The sequence below is a fragment of the Drosophila novamexicana genome, unplaced genomic scaffold, assembly GCF_003285875.2.
Source record: "Drosophila novamexicana strain 15010-1031.04,08,12 unplaced genomic scaffold, DnovRS2.1 tig00000009-arrow-pilon, whole genome shotgun sequence".
Taxonomy (NCBI): Eukaryota; Metazoa; Arthropoda; class Insecta; order Diptera; family Drosophilidae; genus Drosophila; species Drosophila novamexicana.
This window is the reverse complement of record NW_020824766.1, coordinates 428,667-454,023: the sequence shown is the minus strand read 5'-3', so window position 1 is coordinate 454,023 and position 25,357 is coordinate 428,667. Positions and strand designations below refer to the sequence as shown.

Sequence of the window (25,357 nt, the reverse complement as noted above, 5' to 3'; positions counted from 1 at the left end):
TTCACAGCTAGAACTTGTTCACTAAATAATATTTTAACGTTTTCTTGGATACATCATGTATTCCCTAATCCGCACACAGAAATATCAGCTAACGACGCCGATAACTATGCCATTCAAATTAAGAATAGCAACAAAAAGCTAAAATATTATTCAAATTTACGAGCACAAATTTCACACAAAATTTAACAGCAAAAATAAATAGAAATAAAAAACAAATGAAACACGAAAAAATACTATACAAAAATATACTAGATAGTAGAATATATGTGGCATTAAATATTAAGAGGAATTTACAGCAATGGCCATGCAATAAAATATTGTTTAGTATTTATTTTTATTGTCTTGATTAGAGTCATCAGCGTGCAGATATGTCTAGAAATATGTATATTGCGATATGGATAAACATCGTACATATATATGTGTGTACATAAATATATGTGACTGCGATATGAATATTATACAATACCAGGAGATTGCTTGGCATGGGGCCAATAAATGCGACTGCAAATGAAAACGAAACAGAATTCGTCTATCAAATGAAAACACGGGCAGCCAGCCGGGCGTGATATTATAGAAAGTAGAAGTGCCAACAATAATAATAATAATAATAACAACAACAACAATTATGAATATGACAACAAGTTTGTTGAGAAAATTTGATGAAAATAAATACAAATCAACAATTAAATGCACTTAATAAATATTCTTATGTACACTTTGTACAGTTGCAACTGTTTGAGAAATGCCTCAAATAATAAATAAATTGATTCTCTTTTATCAATATGTACATGCTCTATGAACTTATCATAAGGTGTGTGACTCATTGGCTCGGTCGCAGCAGATCTATATAGCGCATAAAGGGTTTGAACCAGCAAAGTGGTTCAAACTCGATTCGTTCAACTGGTTATCCAGCTGCTTGAAACCAGATTGTGGCTTGCCTTATGTTATCGAAATTGTATTGCAACAATTTATGAATGAAACAATTATTTATAGTTGTTTTAATTACAATTTGCCCGCTGTACCGAAAATATTGCTAGCCGTGCATATTTTCATATACAAGATGCGAGCTACATTTTATCTATAGCCAAATATAGTTGGGTGCAAAGTTATTTATACTTTGCGACTGAATCTCATTCAAAAATTTGTAATCTAATTAAATGAATTTTAATTACGGGTTTGAACCTGCGTAGTTCGAATTCAATTTGATGAAACTTGGTACAGGAACTATGTAGCTAAAAGTTAGCTAAAACTATTTATATATATATTTGAAGAAGCTGAGATAAATATAATATAAAAATTTGTTAAGAATCGGAAGAGTATATATTCCAACCTTCCATAAAGGCCTCAGCAGTTATTTAAATAGTTAACATATCTCCATTATTTTACAAGTTTTTACTTACAATAAGTTAACAATAATCTATAGCTGTTGTCTAAATTTACCCTTTCATGATTTTAAATCTTTATCGCATCAATATCTCGTCCATCTGAGTTGTTTTTATTACTTTAAAGCGCACATTGCACATTGATTGTCATTCGTTAGCTCAGATTTTATGGCCATTTATATTTTCAGACAACAACGTTCGGGCCAGACAACAATCTGTCCAACTGACCCGCTCGTATCTCTCAGCTACAATGTTTTACCCGCTTCTTTTTTTTTTTGCTGTCGAACGTTTGTTGAGTCCGCTGTGTAGGAGGGTTGAGGAGTAGGGCTTCGTAGTAGTCATGTTGTGTAATTTATTGGGGTCATTTGCACTTGGCATGCTATTCACACCGTTTGTGGATAGTTTACCCAGCCCGAGGTTGTAAATAACGCCACCTGCTTGCCCAGTGGAGCCAGTTAAAGTAAAAAGAAAAAAAAAATACTCTGCCGTCTTGCTGATAAGCTTGGACATTTTGATTGCTTTCAATTCAGAGCTGAATAACTATTAATTGGGTCTAAGTGTCAGTTCTGCGATGGAAACTGAAATTGAAACTATTTAATTAATTGATGAAAGATAATCATAACAGCTGTGGCTGTGGCTTATGTTAGCATAGCTGTATTCTGTTACGCTTGAAAGCTGTTAGCTGAATATAGTTGCTTGCTCTGTTCAATTTTAAATGAAAAGAACTGTTAAGTGCTTTTGCTAACATTCCTCTGCTATGTTAAGCCCGCAGAGCTGTTAATGGAGTAACAGAGAACTGATTTGTACTGCTTAAGCGCAAAGCGTAAGCAGAGTAGTAATGCAAGCAGTAGCTATTGTTACAATGAGGTTAACAGTGTGCTGTTAAGTGTTTAATTTTATGCTTATTTACAGAAGCTGCGCTGTACTTCTAGTAACCAAGAGGTTAACATTACGTCTTGTCTTTTTATCAATTAACCTATTGCTTAGATAAGGTTAACATAATGCCTTAAAGTGCTTTATGTTAATGCAATTCTGTTAGGTTATATACAGAAACCTTGTCGAAATCCTTACATTAGCATAAGCAGTACCTTTTGTTAATAAGAAGTTAACTTTGCTGTTATGTCGTTTATGTCAATGACATTCTGTTAGGTTATTCACAGAAACTGCTGAAACGCTAGGTTTTGAGCAGAGCTAAACTTGCAGCTCATTTTGACTTGAATTGTGACACCTAGGCCACAAAGGGCAATAGTTATATATATATAGATAAGTTTGAAAATTTATCTACTAATAGTTTCGTTTCAGCCAAGTAAATAATCAGCAATAAATTTTCTGTAAATTTTGACACCTCGCTTTTAGAATGCTATATGTATAAGCCGCAGCTTAGGTCATAGCCAAACTGATGTCCGGCATTGCTCACTTAATAGTCTCAAAGTAGCAGCAACAACAACTGCAACAACAACAACAACAACAAAAGCAACAAACATTGCAACTAACATGTCGAGCTGGTTGTGTGTTTTGTGATCTAATGCGCTACTTTGTCTATTTACCTTATCCGCCAGATTAAAGTGTCACGAGCTGCCAGCCAGCAGTACCAACCCCCCCCCCCCCCCCCCCCCCCCCCCCCCCCCCCCCCTCCCCTTGTTGCTGCCCAGCACACCGCTGCCGTCCCTTTTCAGCTCATAGCTAGAGCAAGCTAGTCAATTTGCGTTTATTAGATACACACGGCAAACATAGGATACAGATACAGCTACAAGTATAGCTTTAAGATACACAGCACACAGCGTGTGCAAAGATGAGGGCGAATTGTGTGCTCGGATTGTTGTTGCTGTTGTTTAAGTAGTAGTTGTTGTTGTTGTTGTTCGCAGGGCGCGCAGCTGGCAATAGCCTCGACACAACAACAAGCCGCAGCGAGCACTTGAAAGCACCGAAAGCGTGCTCTCAACTATTTTCATAGCTTGTAGCTACTTCTAAGTTTTTCTTTTACACATCTTGCCACACACACACGCACACACACCTTCCCTTCCCTGCCTGTCCTCCTCTTGCTGTTGCTACACATGCTACACTTTTTATTCAATTAACACGCTGCCCGTCTGTGCCACGGGGGTAGCTGAGGCAAGAGCCAAGTGCTTGGCTGGCAGACGCGACCAAGGCGAATGAAACATGCATTCATTTATACCAGCAACAACAGCAACAAATTGTTGTGGCTGCCAAAATTGACTTAATTTGTTAGATCTACAATCAAAATAAAAACAACAAATAAGCAAGCATTAAAACTTAGCACAAAGCTATTTCCCAAGGCATCAGCTATCAATAATTAGTCGTGCATAGCCGAAATTGAGGTGCGTTTAACCCTAGAAAGATGTGAAAAATCTCTTAACCCATGCTGTCAGATACACACACGCACACACACTTGGCTATGCAAACAAAAGTGCAACAAATGCAACAAACTCAGCTAATTGGGGTGGCTTGACTAGCAAATATCCTGTAAAACATTCTACTTCATAATTTGACTAAGATAAACTAATTTTATGAATGAGCTAATTTTGAAAAACAGGCTTTGTATAAATTGCCTTAGTAAAACGCATATTAAGAGTTTCTCACAAAAGAAACCAATATATAAGCTCGTTCACCTACAAATTACAGGGTATTCAGCAACAGTGCAAATAAACAACGTGCATATAGAGTGTGAGTAAAAGTGTGTGCAAGGCAACAAGAAATTTGTGAATGCTTTTTTTTTTGCAATTGATGAAAGCGTCGAGCGAGCGGCAAACGTCGATTCATGGCTGCTCAGGGGGAGGCAGGGGTTGGTGCCTGAGCGGGTGTGGGGCTGTCTGTCAGGTGGTGGGCGGGGGGTGTGTGTGCGGGGGCAGACATTTGCCAGGCTCATTTCATTGAAATAAAAAACACTTAAGCAGCTAACTGCAAAGGCGACAATGTTGAAAAAAATAAAACAAAGTGCCAAAAGAAAAATAAAAGAAAAACAGAAAATAAAATTAAAATTGAAAAAAAAAGGAAATGTAAAGAATAGGCAGCAGCCGCGGCAAATGAAAATGCGGCTCGCGGCAGCTTCATTAAAATTTTTGGTTTTCGTTTCAATTAAGTTGCGGCTAGTGGCCGGAAAATGCTAACCGAATGCGGGCGGCTGTCATTGAGTGGGGCCCACCCACAAAAACAAAAAAAAGAAGAAGAAGAAGAAAACTAAAAGAAAAGCGGGCAGAGGCAAGTCGAGTAAAAGCTGCACAGTAAGTGGACGTAGAGTTTGTTATTGCTGTCAATTAAAAGGGAAGTGCAAATGGAAATTCACATTGTCATAATATTGTCAGCTTTAATTAAGATGGCGAATCGCTCGGAAAATGGGCATTAAATATGCAATAATAGTTTTAAGAGCTTAAACATAATTTTAATTAGTTGCAGTTAATTATGTGCGCAGATCATGTCAGCTTAATCAATTAGTTGGCAGCGGGAAGAGAGAGCGGAGATTTTTAATGCAAAAGGTTTTCTGTTTGATTAATTTGAATTAATTTAAATTATTTTCAATCTGTCAAAGCTGAAATATAACTTTATTAAGTTGCAGATAGTTGAAACCAAATTTCAATTAAATTAAAAATCAGCACAAGATCTGCTTAAACGTAAATTTAAATAAAGTTAAACTCAATTACATTTTCTGAAAATGTTGGGCTTGTTTTGCAAGCACCAAAAATAAATGTTGGTAAATTCTTAGACAAAACTTTTGCCAGCTGTGCATAAAATATAAATGAAAATATTCAACATATTATTCAGTTATTTGCAATTATTGTTAGCCAACAATTGTTTGGCAGCTTTTCGAGCAACTATTTGCATATTTTTGTGCCTTTGATCATTCAAGCAAATGCGCTGGAATCCATCAGATGCGCAGCTTCTTGTTGTTGTTATTGCCGAGTTATTAAGGTGCCAAGTTGTAAAAATGGCAACAGCTGTTGGGCGAGCGTATGCGTAATGTGGGCCAGGTGGAGAGATGGCTGGGAGGGGGAGTGGGAGTGGTGTTGGGGTGTCGACTGCCAAATGTTTGCACACTTAATGAGCCAATAAAGCGGCTCGTTTTATTTTCTACACTTTCTTTCCTTTATTTTAGCAGCTAAATCAATAAAAGCTGCAGTTGTCTTTGGCCTTTTTCTCGTGCCTCGGGCGTCGAGCGTTAAATTGCAAATTGTTATGATAAACTATTTGTCATTAATTACTTTTGGCAGTCAACTGGCGAGCGGCTAAGACGAACGCAGTAAATGCGTTCAGCAAGTGTCAAAAAAACAAAAAACAAACTCTATATCACATAAAGAAAAACAAAAACTTGGCCGAAAAATGCGCGATTTTCTTGATGAAAATTCATTTGTGCATTTTGTGTTGAAATTTTGGCACAGTGCTCAACAATTTTTAAATGATTGCTGTCCATTTGCCCCGGCCCCTGCCCCTGCCCCTGCCCCAAGCCGCCACTGCCGCTGCTGCATGTGCCACATCCGTTGCCACTCTCTCGCTCTCCCCCCTCTCTCTCACACACACTCGCTCTGTCTCTTTCTGCTTGCTGACATGCTGACTTTTGTGTTTTCCTTAATGAATTTCAGTCACCTTCTTGCGCTGCAGGCAGCTCCCTGCAGCCCCCTCTCTCTGCCCCCTTCCCGTTTTTCTGGCCAAATGACTTTTGATGTTTGTTGGATCACAAGACAAACTGCAGCTAAATATTCACTCGATGCGGCTCTCTGTGCGGATAGTACAAGCATTTTGTGCACTCGTGTGTTCTGCTTATTAAATTTGTACTTTTAATTGCCCGAATTGTACAGAGAACAAGGAATGAAAAAAAAGGATGACTATCTGCGGCAGGCCGAAGATTAAATACCCTTTATTTGCAGTTCTGTGAAGCTCGTAATTGCAGAGTTTGTTGAATACATTTTGAAGTAGGGCGAAATTCCGCATAAGTTAAACTCCGTTCCCGAGCTATTCTCTTAACAGAGAATATGGAATATATAAATAATAATAATAATAAAAGATGATACGATTTTTCTCATTTATATGGAGCCTGATAGAACTCGTTAAAAAATAATGTAAAAATATCTTAAAAATATATTTCGTATGCAAGATTTTAATTTTTAAACAGATTCTCGTATATTATTCCATATATATATATATATTTATGAATATGAATAAATATAACTATATAAAATAATTGTGTATTATTGTTATGGTAAGAATCTGTTTAAAAATATGATCTTGCATGAAATATATATTTTTATTTATTTATTTTTTTTAAGGACATTTTATCAACAGTTTTATGCAACTAAATATATATAAATCTGCTAAAAAAGTAAATAAAAATAAATATATGTATATAAATATCTTAAAATGATGTGAAAATATGAATGAATATTTATATACTGCTGAGTCGGTTCAGGAGCAGGAATAGGCGAAGCAGGAATAGTCCCGGAATATATAGTCTTTCCTCTATGCGTTACACATTTCATGACCAAGTCATGATACCCTTTATCCTTGGCAGGGTCATAAAAACACATGTCTTTGCATTATAGTTCTGTGTTGGGCTTGCATTTCAAGCACACGTGTATTTGCTGAGAAATTCTATTAATTTTCTTTATTAATTTCACATTCACATTTTCTATTTGCTTTCTCTCTTTGCAGGTGAGTGCACAAATGACCCGCCCCCGCCCCCCGCCCCAACTCCCTCTCAGCATAGCACATAAAGCATGTTGGTCGTGGGTGAGTATATTTGAGGGGACTACGTTCTGTGAAATGTTCGAAACGAGGGAATTTCATTCTAATTTAATTAATTAAGCGCAAGTCGAATGTGTCGGATGTGCAAAATATATATGTTTTCTGCCGAAAAGTTTTTCTAATTTGATAAGTGTGCCGGTGGAAACAATTTCCCAACACTTTTACGTAAAGTTGGAAAAGGGGCAAAAGCTCTTGATTAAATTGGCTTTCCGAAACTGAAAATACACAAAAGATCTCAATGAACTTCAACTAAAGAAAAGTTTTAGATATTTTAAAATTAGAATAAAATTCAATCAAAGCGTTTGTGTGGCAACATTTTCTGAATTTAAACTAAATTAAATTATAAGAGAGTATAGCCAAAAGTTTTTAAGTATTTTAAATATATAAAATAAACGAATGGAAAACTGAACAAATTTAAAAATTTTGTAAATGTAACTAAAAGGAGAAAGTAAGGATAACTTCTCCGAAGATTTAATGCCCCTGCAGATATTTGCCTTACGCTTTTGCAGATATGTGAAAAAAGCTCAAATATCTTGGAAAACAGAAGATTTTGCCATACAACAGCCTACTTTTCGACCTATTGTTCCTATGGCAACTATATGATATAGCAGTCCTATGTTAATTCGATTTTGCATGTTTATACATATGTATAGTCGAAACTTATAAATGCCGAGCTTGGTCAAGATATCTTTAAAAATAATAAAGTTATTCATACAAGAACCTATTTTTCGACGGATTCTTCCCATAACAGCTATATGATATAGTGGTCCGATCCGTCAGGTTCCGACATATTTTACTGCCTGCACAGAAAGTCGGACCTATGCAAAGTTTCTAGACTGAGGGAAAGAGGAACAAGCGGACATGGCTATATCAAGTCGGCTGCTCATGCTGATCTACACTTATATATACTTTATAGGGTCGGAGATATTTCCTTCTTAATCATGACAATAGTATAATATCCTGTTAAAAGCCTATACCAACTACTATTCCCAACGTCTAAGACTTTCGTTTATTGCAATATAAGTATATTAGCCTGGGATTCGTAGCTTCGGATTTGAACCAGCTGCTGATTCTATCGCTCACTCTTCTACCAAGCAATGCATAATTAACTCACAAGCAAAGATTGTTCAGTTTTCTTGAAGTAGCGCTCTCTTGAAGCAGCTGTGCCCGGAAAATAGCTAAACTTTGAGACTTGTTTGTGTAGACAGTTAAAAGTGTGCCTGATTGTTAGAGAGAGAAGCTGTTCTCAGCTTGTTTGTGAACTTATTTAAAGATCATTAAAAAAAATAGTGAATTGCAACAATAATCCAAGTCATGCGAAAACATAAACTAAAATTGTTTTTAGATAAAAAAAAAAAGCCATCGACAATTTCTCAGCGCGAATCTTAGCGCAATTGCGTTTTTTGGGCTGAACAAAAAGTTACGTATACTTAATTAACACTCACAATGACAAACAACAACAAAAACAACAACAATAGAAAAAACCCGTAGAACACACAAAACACAATTATAATAAACAGCTCAATTAACGCCCGTCAGAGACGCATCAACAGCCCCAGAGGCGGCAGTTAAAAGTTAAAAGGGGGGCCTCTGCCAAGGCGAGGGGGTGTGTGGGGTGTGGGGGTAGGTATTGCATTCATAAAGCATACAAAATTGCCAGTTTGAAGTAGTTTCACATGCGACTGCTCAGCGCGGCAATTAGAAAACGCGGTTACATCATTTCGGGCAGCAGCTCGGGTTAATTTCCATTCAGAACGGAAATAAATAAAAAACAGCAAAATAATTTAAAAAAAAGGCAAACATTACAACAACAACAACTAGAAAACTATTTGTCATTGCCTGGTCGCTCGCTAAGTAATTTTCACATATTTTCATAATTCAATTTGTGTTCAGCATTTTCCGCTACACGAAAACTGAAATTTAACACGCGCCTTTGATTTTCATGTTTTGTTTTTTTTTTCGCTTTACACATTTTTAGAACTGTCAAAAAGCAAGTGTCGCAAATATTTTTGTTGAAAACTTAAGGAATTAGTGGAAAAACAACAACAACAACAACAGCACGCATATTTTGTGTACTTGTGACAACAAATTGGAAATATTTGGCAGATTGCAGAAGGTTGAACCGAAATGTGTCCGAGCAAATAAATCAAGCACATTTTAGAAACAATCAGCAGACATGAAAGAGCACATTTTTAAAAAACCTAACCTCAGTCTTAAGCAAAAACAGCTCGCACGCCCTCTGTTGCATTTTTGTTCCATCTTCGTTTTGCTTTGGGCCGCATTCGTAAACGTTTGAATGGAAGCGCAACTCTTTCCTGCTGTCTCTCTGTGCCGCATTCGTAAACATTTGATGGGACATCTTTTTATTGCTGTCTCTTTTTGCCGCATTCGTAATCGTTTGATTGTTAAAGCAGCTTTTTATTGCTTTCGCTTTGTGCCTCATTCGTAAATGTTTGAATGCCAGCTCGGCTTATGCTGCCCTTTATATTTCTTTTCTTTGACTTTAAATACATAAATCTACCTTCTAGTGTTCGTTACCTGACTTTGTCCGACCCAACTATAGTTTTTGATCATTTTTGCTTACATTTCCCACCCGTTCGCAATTCATGTGTATTCTGGAACCCCACAGATCAGACGACTTTAATCTGTCTGTCAATCAGCTTGCCCGTATTACGATCTTAGCTAACGCTTATTTCAAGACTGAGATACTCTAATTAAAAGCTTCGCTCCGCTGATTAAAGCCAATTGTTTTGAATTCTACAAATACACACACAAAGAAGACTAGAACTAGAACCCTATTTCCGACCGATTAGTACACGTATTGCACTCGCAGACGCCATCTGTCGGTTCGAGCATAAATAAACGCCGTTAATACTGGTTTGATGAGGATATAAGCTGAGCACGGGGAGCAGCGACTGTGTCGTAGCGCCCCCTGGCGGCGACAACTAGCAGCTGGCATACACCCTTACACCTCTGCAATTATCCGTTCAATTTTTGTGAATGAAGCGCAATTTTGTATATTTATTTATAACAAGAGCAGGAGCGAGACGGCACGCGTGAGCGAGTGAGTGAGAACGCGCACGCACAATTAGGAGCCAAATATGTTTTCACTCCAATTAGAATTTGAATGAATTTGTGTGCGTGTGTGTGTTGCATGTGATGCCTGATAATTATATTTATTTTCTCTATTAAACTAACTGTATGGGCGCGACGCCAGCAATCAGGCACAGCCATTGTGTTTCAATCAATCAAGAGAAAAATTCATTCAATTAAAGCACACAGTCCGATAAGAGTTTATTATATATCGATTACAGCACGCATCGATAACTTGCGTTCAGACTACGCTTTTTATGGCTACTATTTTGCTACTCTTTTTGTATGCGTACGCAGGCAACACTGACAGCCTAAAGCTTTTTGGGCAGCAGCGCCCTCTGTTGGCAGTTTGGCGCAACTAAACAGCGAAAGCTTGCGCTTGCGAGCTTTGTTGCCATTGCGGTAACCCTCTCGCTCGCTCGCTCGCTCTCTCCCTCTCTCGCTATCTTAAGCTCTTTTCTCTTGTTGTAGGCAGCTTGTCTGGCGCAGCTCACAGCAGCAGCTGCTCCCCCTCCCCCGCACACCAGACACAGCTCTGTCGTCGTCGCAACGTTGGCTGCAACACGTGCGCGGGGCTTAATAAACGCCCCCGACCCCACCTCAGCCCCTGGCCCTGCCCCTTGAACTGCAGCAATTAATTGTAATTTTGTTCTTGGCTTTTTCTTTTTTGTTGCCTACGACAACAAATTGCAATGAAATTTTGTGTGTTTCTGCTTGTTTTGGTTGCCTCTCTGCTTCACCTGCACGTTCTCCTTTTCCGTCTGCCTCGCCTTCTCCTCCTTCCCCTTGGCACACACTGTCACATGTTCGCGCAGCGTGTCGCTGCGTCGCCGTCGGCAGCGCAGTCGCTGCTTTTGCGGTTTCTTTTGACTTCTTTTCACTTATCGCGCTTAAAATTGAAACTCGAAAATTTCCACAATTGAATAAGCCAGAAGCGGACTCGGCCCAGTTGAGTTCTACTATTTATTTTTTTTCTCTCTCTTCTTCTTCTTTTTTTTAATTATTGAGTAAATCGATTTCCGATGCGATTGCAAATGGACTTGAACTTTGCACCGAAAGTATCTTCTGATATGTGTGAGCAGGTGTGTGCATATTCCAGACCGGAACCGGTTGCTGATAAGCACCAAATTGTTATGATCATATTTGTTTGGTAGCATCAGACTAAACCGCAGATTACCGTATGAATATCCCCACGAGATTAGCCCAAAACCAAAACAATAACCGAATAAAACCAGACACTCACCTGGCTATTTATATACCTTGCTTCTAACGGTATATCAATGGGTAATTGTTTAGAAGCGGCCGAATGATAAGTGATAAGAATGGAACCTAAAAGGAAGACAATTGCGAATACAAAAATACCTTTGGATACCTTTCGGAATTTAGACAGAGTAATCTCTCCTTCTGGTATATATGTTTAAATATATATGTGTTCATGGTTATTATTTATAAATAATTGGTAATTATTCTATTTTATTTATTAATAGCTTTTATTTAGTCTGTGCAGTTCCAATTTTATCAACCATCATTTAACCCCTTCTACTATTTGATTTCATGAATTTAATAAATTTAAACTCAATTTAATATTTAATAAATTGTATTTAATTAAATATGATCAATGGGAACAGTTCAGTTTATAAGAAAGTGTATTTTCTATGCATTAGATATTTTTTGTGAGATTCTTATATTTTAAAGATTTTTTGTTCAATTATTTGCATAATTATTGTGTATTAATATTATATATAAAATTGGTTGATTAATTATATCGTAAAGTATAAAATATATAACAATTTAAATAATTAAACAATTTATTATATTTATTGCATATATACTATGTAATTATATATATAATTATTAAAATAAATTTCATTAATTAATTTAATAATTAATTTTTATATTTTATGTGTAAAACTTATATATTTTTTAATTAGTATATGGGATCGCCTTAAAAATGACTAATTATTAAATATAATTAATAACTTCTTATACAATCCGAAACTGTGACTAAATTTCACTTAGAAAAAAAAAACACCCTAAAAAACATACGTCAAAATGTGACTTATATTTTCGGAAATAATATGGAAATTCGGTTAACAATCGCCTGCTCTGCCCATCCATAAGTTATCTCCAGCTAGTAACTGGGTCAACTGGTTAATTATTTATTACAGTTAAACAGTTAGTGTTATTAGTTGCGGCCGCAGTAAAAAAACGTGTTAGCATTTTCCAAAATAATTGCCACATTGCGGCTGTTAAGAGCTGCTGTGGAAACTTTACGGCCAAACACGTGTAGAACGACTTAAAATGCAGCGTAGTATGTGCGCCCCCTCCCGCCCCCTTGCCAACAGTCAGTCGCACACAAGCCGCAGCCATTAATAGAAGCCGCACCACAAACATACCGCCTCCCCCTCCCTCATCCCGCAAAAACAATAACAATCACAGCTGGCCGCAAAATCAACTCGCAAGGCGAATGCAAATGTGTGCGCGCGTGTGCGTGTGCGTGTGTGTATGTGTGCGTGTGTGTGTGTGTGTGTGTGCGACGCTGTTCAATTAAACTATGAACAAAAGTTGTAAATTATAATAAATACAACAATAGGCACGACAACTAGCGTTAACTGCGCCCCTCTCCCCCACGACCTCGCCCGCCTTGGTAATTGTTACAATTATTTTGTTTACTTTGCCAAAGGGCTGCTAAATAGTTTGTGGGGGTTTGCAAGGGCGGGAGGGGGTGGGGGGTGGGCTGTTTCCTTAGCGTCGACTTTTTTAGCTCTTTGCAAAAGCTTTCGATTTGTATTTTTGTGCAATTTATTCAGATTTTTCTTCCAAATAAAACTCAGTTTGTGAGTTTGTGAGTTTCTATGTGTGAGTGCGAGTCACACGCATTGTCGCGGCTACCTGTGTGCGTGTGTGTGTGTGTGAGAGAGTGCGTGTGCTTGCGACTGCATTGAGCAGCAACAAAACGACTCAGTTGTCGTCTAACTGTTGTTGCTGCTATTTTTGTTCTTGTTGCTCGCAATCGCAAGCTTCTGGGCTGCACTCTTCCTCTTGCTATATTGAGTGTTTGTTTTGCTCTCTCTCGCTCTCTCAGCGTCGACGACGACGACGACGGCGCTCATTCATTGCGGCACAAGCGCCACTGCGTGCCTGGCTGTGTGCGTGTGTGTGTGTGTATGTGCATGTATAATCAAAAGCACAAAACGCGCACACAAGCACACACAGCCGTGCACACACATGCACACATGTGCAGAACGGAGGCCGGCGCACGTGGACGCTAAACGTGATAACACAACAACAAAAAACAACTGACAGCAAAACAAATAGAAAACCTGACGACGACGCGTCGTTTGTCGTTGTCGTCGTCGTCGTTTGTCGTCTGCCGTCGTCGCAGCTGTTTGTCGCTTCGCTTGCGCCGCTGCTAACGCCGCCAACGCTGCCAACGCTGGCAGCGACAGCGACGCAACTGTTGGCAACTGTTGCCCAGCGCCTGTTGCTCTGATTGGTGCAGGCCGCCGACAAGCCAGCTGCGCCAATGGCAGCGCACGCTGTGCGAATCCTTTACGCTCGGCTGCCCACAATTGGCGGCCCCGTACAGGAGCCTGCACAGCTTCGGCTGCATTCGAACTGCAACGAAGTTGTGCAACAACAACAATGCACCCGACAACAACTCCGGCTTGTTGCCGTGCTGCTCGCTGGCATTTTAAATAGACGGATCACGGGTTGTATGCTTGATTTGGTTCGCTGATGTGATTTGCTTGCAACGGTGGCGAGCGTGAGGGTGAGTGAGAGGGTGAGTGAGAGGGTGAAGTGGTGCGGGGTTGGCATGTGAACAAGCTAAGCTGCTGAGCGGTACGCCAACGGCGGGGGGGGGGGGGGGGGGGGGCGGTGGGGCGTGTCGGGGCAACGGGTTCACATGTATTTAAAAATAGTTAATCTATTTACGGCAAGCGCTTTGTAAACATGTGGGCATATTTTTAAATATTAAAAATAAGGGCGAGCTTTTAAATAAAAGCGATTGAATTTATTTCTTTAATAGGCATTTTTTTTAAATTATTTTTAATGGCTAATTGATAAATGGAAGTGCGTAGCATCTTCTTTTTCGTATGGCAATTATCAGCTTATCAATTTTTTTCGATAATATTGATAAGAACCGATTTCCATTTTATAACTTTGTGTTTGTGTATCGTATACAAATCGAAAAGGTCTCTGTTTTTGAATAAATCCCACTGTTGCCCACAAAACCTTGCGCCTTGTGTAGCTGGAAGCCCGAATGATTGGGCGAAATTAAGGGCATTTGATAGTCGGTTATTTTGTGATATACCTACTTACTTACCATTTATACAATGATATTAAATTGTACTTATTCAAATATAAATAGTTCTTATTTTCCAATTTTTAGTAAATCTTTCCTTCTTGATTCTCTAATTTTATTTTGAATTCCTTTAGGAGTTTCCCATTCAATTTCGTTGTTCCATATTTAATAAACATACATGTCTACGTATATATATTCTTTATTTTGCTTCGCCAATGACAATTACATTGTTTCTTCTTTATTTCTAATGTTCCGTTTCCACTGTTCCATATACGCAGCTCTCTTTTCATTGTTTCATTTGCCAATGTTTCACTGTTCCATTCCATTCGCTCTTCTCTGATTTTATATTTACCGCGCTTAGCTATTGCCGTTTTAATTCCATTGTTCCATATTTAATGCATGTACATGAATATAAATTTGTATATTTACCTGCCCCCATTACACTTGCCTTACTCCTCCTACATTTTTACTGTTTCGTTTCCATCGTTCCCTCTTGATTGATTGATTTGCCAATGTTTCTAGTGCTGTTCCATTCTTTTCATTCCTGATTGATTCCCTGATTTTATTTTGACCATTCTTAGCTCTCTTAATTTCATTGTTCCATTTTTAATATATGTAAATACATGAATATATATTTCCCTTCCCCCATTGCACTTGCCTTAATTCTCCTAATTTTTTACTGTTTCGTTTCCGAGGTTCCGTTTCATTTGTTTCATTTCATTGTTCCGTTTCACTATTCCGTTTTATTGTTTCGCGTCCATTGTTGCGTTCCCGCTGTTCCGCTTCCACTGTTCCGCTTCCACTGTTCCGCTTCCACTGTTCCGTTTCCATATTTCCATTGCCATATTTATTTTTTCTTTGCCTTAAAATATACGGAAAAACTGAAAATAAAATATTAGAAAAATCGAAAATACGACTAGTTCATTTTGTGGCTGTTCAGCTTTTAATTGCTTAACACTAAAATAATGTTTTGCACACATTATTATTGTTTTCGAACCCTTACACACACTTTCTCAACGCTTGAGAAGTGCAAAAAATCGCTCAGTTTGAGTGCCCAACAAATCGCTTAAGGCGCAGATTAAAAAACTCAATGAACTCCCGCAAAAATGTTTATCGATAAATTGGCAAATTAAATGGAAATTTAATTACTTAAAAAGCGCATTTGAGAAATCCCAATGGGCTAATTACTTACTACAGATATTCAATTCTAATTATAAAGATGAAAATGAAGCGCATGATTCAACACGTAGCACGCCGTGGGGTTAAGGTTCGGGGCACTAAGCTCATAAAGGTTGTCCGGACAACGAAAGCCGAAATTTCCATTAAATTGCGCATACGTCACGTGTTGCAAGCCAATTAATATTGCGTGCGGCTGCAACGCGCCTGTCATCGATACTTTAATCACATTTTGCCACAAAATAAAATGCCAATTAGAACAGGAAACGGAAGATGGCCCCGGGTGCATTTGTTTTCCACTTTTTTTTGGTTTGCCTTCTCTTTTCTTTCGCTCACTGTAAGCAGCGCCGAGCGTCGCACACTGAGCGAAAACAGCGCACAATTTTGTGGCTCAGAGCAGTTGAGTATCTGTGTATTTATATCTCTATCAGTAGCTATAGCTGTATCTGTATCTGTATCTGTAGCTGTGGCTGTGGCTGTATCTGTGGCTAAGTATGCCAAATGCAATCCGTCCGTTCAACGTGCTCGCCACTCTGCACGTGTGTGTGTGTGTGTGACTGTGTGCGCGTGTGTGCTTAACTGTCTCTCAGTTTCAGCTGCCGCTTGTCTGTGTGTGTGTGTGTGTGTGTGTATCTGTCCCTGTGTGTTCACAACACGTGCTTAGAACGTTGCTAGACACTGGGCTTTGGGTCATACTGAAATCCGCGTGACTTTGTCGCCGCTGTCGCTGCCGCTGCCGCAGTCGCTGTCGACGCCGCAGTCGCTGCTGTCGCTCGTTGAATTTTCATTAGCTACAACTGCGTCGCCGCCTTGCAGTACTTGTATTTATTTTTATATTTATTGCTATTATTATTTTTATTTATGCATTTGCAAATATTTTTTTGCGCCATTCTGCGCACTAACTTGAAGTTTCTCACCTTTTGAGAGATATCTACTCGTGCTAGTTTACAGTTAGGCCTTTATAATTATACTATATAAATATATATAGGCCCCTTTTTTGGTTGAGTTTCATGTAAATTTGTTTTTTTTTTTAACTTACATTGCAATTTGCGCTGTCAGCGCAGCTCGCCGCCCCCAACCCCGCGACTGTAACCCTTGCAGGTGTGCAGGTGTGTGTGTGCGTGTTTGTGTGGAGCTGCGTTGACGCTGGCAGCGACAGCGACAGCGGCAGCAATGACTGCGCTGCCCGCTAGGGCTGCGGCTGAGGCTCGGCTATGGCCGGCATTCGGTCGCATCGCGTTCTCCAGTTCAAATCGTCAACGTTGCCGGTCGCTCAGCTTTTCCAGCTGGTTGTCAACTGCGCGTGCGATTCTAACGTGAACAACTGTGCTAAAAATCCAAATAAAAAACCAAATCAATTATTTACAAAAATATCCAAACAATCCCAGTGCAACAGATAAATTTAACTTTATATATGTGCATATACTATATAATACATATATATTTATATATATATATAATAATTGCGCACTAAGCCAAAGAAAGCCTTTCAGTGCAAAGTTCTAAAAAGCAACTGCGCACACTAAAGAAAAACAACAACAACAAAAAAAAAATCTATAAGCGATATTTACATACATCGTATACTATATGCATAAGAAAAATAATCGTTCAAGTGTTTCAAATAAGTAGCGACAATTGTGCCAAGTGTCGCGTGTGTGTGTGTGTGTGTGTGTGTCTGTTTGTCTTTGTGTGCGTGATTAAATAGTTAACACATGAACAGATAACTGGCATTACACACATAAATATATATAAATATTACTGTATATTAATCTAATGTATATGTATCAGATATATGATCTATAACAAATGCAAACGGCATCGCCAAAGTTACGGATATAATTTCACAACGTTTAATTTTAATTATAATTATTTCTACAACAACAAAACTACAATATTCACAAAGCGTTTGCGAATTAGAAAAGGTATTAAGCAAGGAAGAAGAAAATAATAATAATAAATATTTCAATTGATTTGGCATATGATAATTTATTTGTATGCTACAAAGAATAATTATTCAAAACTAAATTAAAATAAATTATTTGAAAAAAAAAAATGTCTCGTTTTTAAAGCACACTTTTTGTTGCATGTCAATTTTGGCATAGATAAAATATAAAAAAAAAACTGCAAATATTGTATTGTAAAAATTAATTGAATTAAAGCAGCAAGAAATTAAGAAATTTTTTATTTTATATGCATATATATCTAATATATATATGTATATATATATAAACAATGCCTTTTCTTATTCCTTATCGCCGCAACCGCCAATGCAAATAGAAAAAAAACCCACACAACTCATCGGCATGTAGAAAAAATCATTAATAATAAAATTAAACAATACCATTCATCTATAACACATATCGCACAAAAAAACAAACGCCCAACGTCATTTGATGTACTCACACTTAAAATCAAACAAACAAACAAAAAAGTCTCAGTAAGCACTCATCATTATCATGTTCATAATCATAATCGGTATTAATTTTGTTATCAAGATTTGCAAAGATTGCCATTAAATAATAAATCTCGGACAACACTAATCCATACTTTATTTGCAACGTTAGGCAACACTAGCTTCAAAAGGTCTCCTGAAAAAAAAAACAGTGTGAACAGTTGCCCAAAGTTTCTATTGCACTGCAGCAAATACAATCACGCCAATCACAAGGACGTGGCCACTTAGAGTGTCAAAAACAACAATAACAACAACAACACTAACTGAAAAACCAACTGAAAAGGAAGCAGTAATTGAACCAGTGTTAAAAGCCAGTGCATAATGGCGACCGATTCAAACGCGTGCGCCGGTTTCTTTGTACAGGAGCAAGCGAATGCGACGCTCTCGCAATATTTTCAGCAGCTCAACTCGCATGTGGCAGCGGCTGTTGCCAGCAGCAACAATAAGAGCTCCAGCGGCAGCAGCAACAGCAGCAGCAGCAGCAACAACAACAACAACAACAGCAACAACTTCACTAACAACGGCAACAACATCAGCAGCGGCAACAGCGACAGCGGCAACGATGGCAGCATGACAGGCTCAACAGCAACATTGGACAACCATCGCAGCAGCGTCAGCAGCAATGATTCCGGCAAGAGCAGCAGCACCGGCGGGGGCGATGGCGCCGGGGGTGGCGGAGGCGGTGGCTCCTCGTCGGCAGCAGCAGCAAATGCTTGGAACTTGCAGCAACAGCAGCAGCAGCAACAACAGCAGCTGCAACAGCAGCATCATGCACAGCAGCAACAGCAGCTGCAGCAGCATCATGCACAGCAGCAACAGCATCATGCACAGCAGCAACATGTTGCTGCCCTGGCCGTGGCACAGCAACAACTGCAGCAACAGCAACAGCAGCAGCAGCAGCAGCAACTCTCAGTTCACGCCCAGCAGCATCAGCATGCACATCAGCAGCAACAGCAACAGCAACAGCAGCATCCGCATCAGCATCATCCACATGCACACAATCCGCTTCTACATCCACATCATCCGCATCAGCAACAACAACAACAGCAGCAGCAGCAACACCAACACCTGCATCAGCAGCAGCAGCAACATCATGCCGCTCAGCTGGCCCACACGCTCTCCTCGGCAGCAGCTGTGGCCGCGGCTGCCTCCAACACCAACACCCACTCGATCTTTGGCACCGGCAACTTCCACTACAAGACGAACAACTCATGGACGCTGCCAACGCTCAACTATCAGCGCATCTATCAGGAAAACACGCACTATCATCAGCGCAACAGTTTCATGGACAGCCAGGGCCCGGTTGTCGGTGCTGTCAATGAGGCCGCTGCAGCAGCAGCAACTGCTGTTGCCGCGGCTGCTGCTGCCGCCAGTGCCGCCGCAGCAGCAGCGAGTGTCAACGGCAACAACAATGCGGCAGCAAATGGCAATAACAATGCTTGCGCAAATCCCAGTGACAACAACAGCAACAGTAACAACAACAACAACAACAACAACAGCAACAACAACAGCAGCAGCAACAACAACAGCAACAACAACAGCAACAACAACAACAGCAACAATAACAACAACAGCAGCAACGTCTCCACAGTGCAACATGTGGCAACTGCAGTAGCCGCAGCAGTCATCGCCAACGAGCATCAGAATAATTTGAACAGCTTAAAGGCGCGCTTTCAGCCAACCAGCTCAGGTGGGTCATCAAACAACAATTAGACAGTCAAGAAACTAAATAAATAATGCAAGCAATGCAAATTCTTGTTTTTAATATAAAACAAAATATTTGCTCAGCTGCATATTACAACTTATCGGCATGTAAAAGCTGCAAGTTTTCCATTCTGAGTTCATAAAACATCTTCTTAACATAAATATTGAAGATATGTGCGTATCCTGCTGTTAAGCTTCGCTCTTAACATATTCTTTTAACTCTTCTGAACATAAATGTTAAAGCTACTTACGTATTCTGCTATTAAGTCTGCCTCTTCACAGACTCTGTTAAATACGAGTACATGTAACAGGTTTTTGATATTTTCATAACAGAAATGTTGAGCCTATGTACGGTTAAGCTTGGCTCTTGACAGACTATGTTAAATTCCCTAAATGGTTTTAATGTGTCTTAACATAAATGTTGAGGCTTTATAAGTTTTCAGTTGTTAAGCTATGCTCTTAACAGAAAATTAACTAATGGGTAGGGTTTAATTTATTATAGGTTTCCAAAATTGTACTAAACCCAATTTTATGAACATTCGCCCGTTGTGCTGAAAATATTGCAAGATGTAAATATTTTTATAAACAAGATGCGGGCTATATTTGTGATATGTTAACTTAGCTAACAGCTGTTTAACATAAACTGTTATTTTACACATGCAACTGTTGTTAACATCTGTTATTTTACACATGCAATTGTTGCTTATAGCATGTTACAGCTAGTTAGCTGAACTCTTTAAAGATTTATCTCTCTCAAATGCCGCCATATTTTTAATTATATTTAGGGCATACTCGACGTTGTAGTCTTTGGCATTTAGTCATAATTTATGACAAATATTTATGCTAAATTTTTAATTTTTTGCATTATCATAAATTAAACTTTATAAATTGTGAACTGTGCATTTGCATAGCCACGTCTAATTATTCACAGTGCGCCGCTTAATCGCCCCGATCGGCTTTCCTAGCATTCTCGCTCTCTCTCTCTCTCTCTCTCTCTCTCTCTCACTGACTTGGAATTGTCTCGCAAGCTCTCTCGCTCTCTCGCTCTGCTGATATCATCGTTAAGCGGGGATCTTTGAGTAAATGTCAAATAAAAAAAGCTCGAGGTGCACACGTGAGCATCTATATGCAAATGTTTTTCTTTCTGTGTGTGTAAGTGTTTCTGTTTGTCAGTGGTTGTGCATAGGTGTGTGTGTGTGTGTGTGTGTGTGTATTCTGCTTGCAGCAAGTTCGTCGCCTGCGCCATTCAGCCTATCGCAATAAAAACTTAATTAATATGCGCACAAAACTTTTGCTTAGTTTGCATTTTACAGCTCGTTCACTTTAAAGCATTTTGCATTTTGCATTTTATTTTATTTTTATTTTATTTTGATATTTGACTTATCTTTTGATAAGTTATGACCTACGTCAAGTACTTTTACATGCCCTGTAAATTGTTACGAATGGGGTATACAGAGACAAAAGTACATTTGCATCTGCCAAACTGGGAAGTATTTATAAAGTTGACTTCTTTGACTTCTATTATAGACATCAATCAATGTGATCGATGATATATATCAAAGATTTTAGAGTCGCGCATGGATGTGATATTAAACCAAAAGTTATTTAAGATGGAATACAGGGTGTCTTCTAGTCCGTCAGGTGCACAACTAGTGCACTTTTCTTTGTTATAATTGTCAGGAACACACCTTTCTCTCTCTCCCTCCCTCTCTCCTTCTTTCCTTCTTTCCCTCTCCCTCTCTCAGCTGTGCCCACACGCTTGGCTTGCAAATTGCCATTTCACACTTGAATTTTGTGCTGTTAAATTATTTGACAAGTTGTGAAATTTACAATTTGCATAATTTAAGTGAAAATTAACACATATTCGCCATGCCTATTTATCGGCCCAGTTAGTTAGCTGCTGCGGCACAGCCTTTTGAGGTTAGCTACGCCAAATGGGTCAAATAACGGCGCATCAGCTGATTAGCCTTAAAGGAAAAACTAACCCAACAGAAACCCAATTGACAAATGGCATCAAATGTTGCCACCATTCAGCACACATCGCTGCTTTGACCAGTGCACGCCCCCATTTTCCGGGCAGGTCAGCCTTTGTGCATTCGCCCTTTTTCCGCCCCGAAATGCATTCACTTTGATTAGGTCCCACAAAAAGAAAAACGTACCCACACAGCAGCTCCATATGAAAATGAAAAGTTGATGAGATGACTAAATTAGCCAAAATTATGCTTATGAAATGCATATTGAATATTTAGCTGCAGCAATGGGGCAACAGCAAATGATACCCTGGAAAAATGTGAGGTTGGAATTTTCAGTTCATATGCGAGATAAAGCTGAGCTTCTCCAACTGTCGATAGTCTATAAATGATCATTTTCTTATGTGATTTATATACTTAAGCGAAAAAAGGTTAAATCAAAAAAGCTGTTTGTAAGAATTCTCTCGGGGAATACATTTTTTCTGCATATAATATATGCATTATTTATATATATATAAGGCTGACTTAAGATCTCGTCATATTCTTTCGGGAAAGAACAGTTTCTTCTATTTCTCTATGCATTCTTTATTTATATAAAAAGCTGACTTGAGAACTGATCGTATGATATTTCTCGGGAAAGAACTTCTCGAGCTCTTTTAGTTAAAAATCATATTAAGATTTGACTTTGGAGCACATCTATAAGAATACTTTCGAGAAAGAACTGTTTCTTATATTTCTATAAATCAATCTTTATATATATAAAGCTGACTCAAGATCTGCTCATAGGAATTCGTTTGGGAAAGAACAGTTTGTCTATAAATTCATATATTTCTATAAATGTAAATAATGTTATATATGAACTTGACTTAGGATGTGGTCACAGGAATTTGGTCGGGAATGAAATGTTTTTTATACTTATATAATTTCTATGGTTTTTTTATATTTTTATACATCTTTATATCCAGTTAAGTTACGATCTGTTCATAAAAATTCTTTCGGCATAGAACTGTTTGTTCTTAAAACATATATACATATATATAAATAAACTGTCTTTGATTTGTTTTATATTTCTAATTGACTTAAGACATGTTTTTATGAACACCTTCGAGAAAGAGAAACCTTGAAGCTAGTACTTCACATAAAATTGACTCGCGGTCTGTTCAGTAAAAGGTTTACGGGCATAATATTTGTGGATGAAGTTGACTTAACTAAAATCTTCTAAAGGACAACAAAATTGAGCTTCGGAAAGAAACAGACTAACATGTTAAAATATATCTATGTAACTATATGCGACTTAAGTTTAGATCATGTGAATTCCTTTGGTCTATAAATATAAAGCATGTTTTAAGAACTCGTCTGTTAAATCTAGCGAAAAGTGAACTGTTTAGAAAACTTTGAAGCTCAAACATGCATAGATAGATCCGCAGATGTTAACTGAAATGAACTTAGCTCATCCGATGACATCCGATGATACAAACATATATGGGCCGGCACACCTTTAGCTTTCATCCCAATAGCGCGCATCTCTCTCTGTCTCTCTCTGTTGCTCAACCCCTCTCCCACTCCCTCTCCCGCGCCCACACTCCCGAAAAGGCATTAAACATATATGTGAGTGGGCAGTTGCCATAAACTTTGTTCAAATTTTCACATTCGAGCGGCCCACACTCATCAGCGGCAAACTGCATCCGCGACTTGCACCCTTGGCCAACCCTCTGGACGGCATTTCAGTGTCACAATTTGCATATGTGTGTTTCCCCAGCTTCCCCTCCTTCCCCTCGATCCAATGCATTTTTTATTTTTCGTTTTCTCGCACCCAAACACGAAAGCAAGAAGAAGAGAAGCTTAGCACAATCGCATTGCAATACGATGCGATCTGCTACGATACAATCTGATACGATACGATACGATACGATACGATATGATACGATACGGTCTTGGTTTCGGTTTCAGCTTAAAGTTGTTGTTTTTGCTCGAGTGAAATTTGTTCAAGTTTATTGCGAACAATCGACTTTATTTTATTCGCTGCGTCGCTTAAATTTAATTTATATTTTGTTGTTGGCTGTCGTCTCTGCTGTTTTAATACTCTGCTTGCACAGGCAAATGGGGTATATTGGTTGTCTGTCTGTTTCTGCGAAAGACGCCTAACTTGCAAAGTATAAAAAAACTAGTGTATGTTTGAGTTAGGTAGATTGTTCAGATACTATAAATACCATATAAAATCGCAAGTACAGTTGCAGAGTCACTGTTGAAAAGAGCCACAGTTGCAGAGTCACTGGTTTCGAGTAACTAAATCTTCTAGTCTCTTTTTTGAGCAACAGTTTTAGATTCACTTTCAACGTTTTAGAGGCATTGCCTAAGGACAAAATATCAGAAAAGATTAATTACTTGTAAAGTCTCTTGATACAGTTTTAAACCTCTTCTTAAGTGTACAGTTTTAGAGTCACTAATGAAATACTTTTGATGTCAGTTCTAGGGCCTCTAAACCACAAATGAAATAAGCATAAAGCAGCAGTTTTAGATTCAATTCGAAAGTCACAGTTTTAGAGGCATAGCCAAAGAATCAAATAGAAAAAAAGCTCATCCCCATTTGAAGTCGCCTAAAGTGGGAAAGCTTTAGAGTAACTGCTTCAAAGTACAGTTTGAAAGTCACTAATGAAATAAGCACAAAGGAGAACAACCAAAATACAGGGTACAGGGTATTGCCCAGTCGTGTAAACTGAACTTGCTTGCAGTGAAAATTGCAAAAAATTGTCTTTTTAAGGCATTCAGTTGATCTGCTAACTGCTACTGTTGTAGTTGTTGTTGTTGTAGTTGTTGTTGTTGTTGTTGTAGTTGTTGTTGTTGCTACTGTGTGGGCTGTTAGGGAGAAAACAGTGCAGCTGAGGCGAATGGCAATGCGCCATGGGGTGGCCCACTGTCAATGCCAATGGCACAAAAATGGGGAAATGGGTTTTGGCTGTGGAAATGGCAATGGGAGCGGCTGCTTTTCAGTCGCCGTGGGTGGGCATTGTGGGTGTGTGTGTGTGTTTGTGTGTGTGCTGTGAAATTACCCCATAATAATCATTTGCTTAGCTTTTTGTTATTGGCACCATTTATTTTATTAATTTTAAACATTTTTTTATTGCTCTCATTGCAGGTAAGCATCGCATTGCGCCGCATGGCTTGTGTGTTTTATGTCGGTTTTGCGCTATCAGTTGGGTCCCAAACGTGACTAAGGACTGCATTTGGCCAAAGCTCGTTTAACCGTTGCGCATTTGTAGAGTGTGTTTGCGTGTTTCTGGTAAGCTTGTTATCATTGCACATTGTAGTACTTAATGGTCGCGGCGAGGCGCAACTCGAAAGCGCACTCAAAAAGCTTTTGCTGCGACGCACTCAGGGCAAAGTCACTCAAACTGAACGCTGCTCGCAGCGCAGCTGAAGTCGACGTCGCGTTGTGTTTGTCTGTGCGGGTGTGTGTGTGTTTGTGTGGGAAAATCTAAAACAAGCATCGCTTCCGCATGCAGCGACAGCGGCGGCGACA

The 25,357-nt window shown here is 38.8% G+C and overlaps 1 protein-coding gene across 6 annotated transcripts in view; it reads left to right on the top strand.

Annotated features, from left to right (window-relative positions):
• The window catches only part of LOC115766443 (hepatic leukemia factor), a 72,219-nt gene that overhangs the window by 31,523 nt on the left and 15,339 nt on the right, over positions 1-25,357 (top strand). The window contains exons 1-3 of one of the 6 annotated variants that reach the window (XM_030710434.1): positions 16,960-17,633; positions 18,276-19,003; positions 19,091-19,853. The exons of the other annotated variants lie outside the window; for them this stretch is intronic. Coding sequence (XP_030566294.1) covers positions 18,485-19,003; positions 19,091-19,853 — 1,282 coding nt within the window. The 5' untranslated portion in view covers positions 16,960-17,633; positions 18,276-18,484. Of the gene's footprint in view, positions 1-16,959; positions 17,634-18,275; positions 19,004-19,090; positions 19,854-25,357 lie in introns of those variants that run through there. 6 annotated transcript variants of the gene reach the window in all.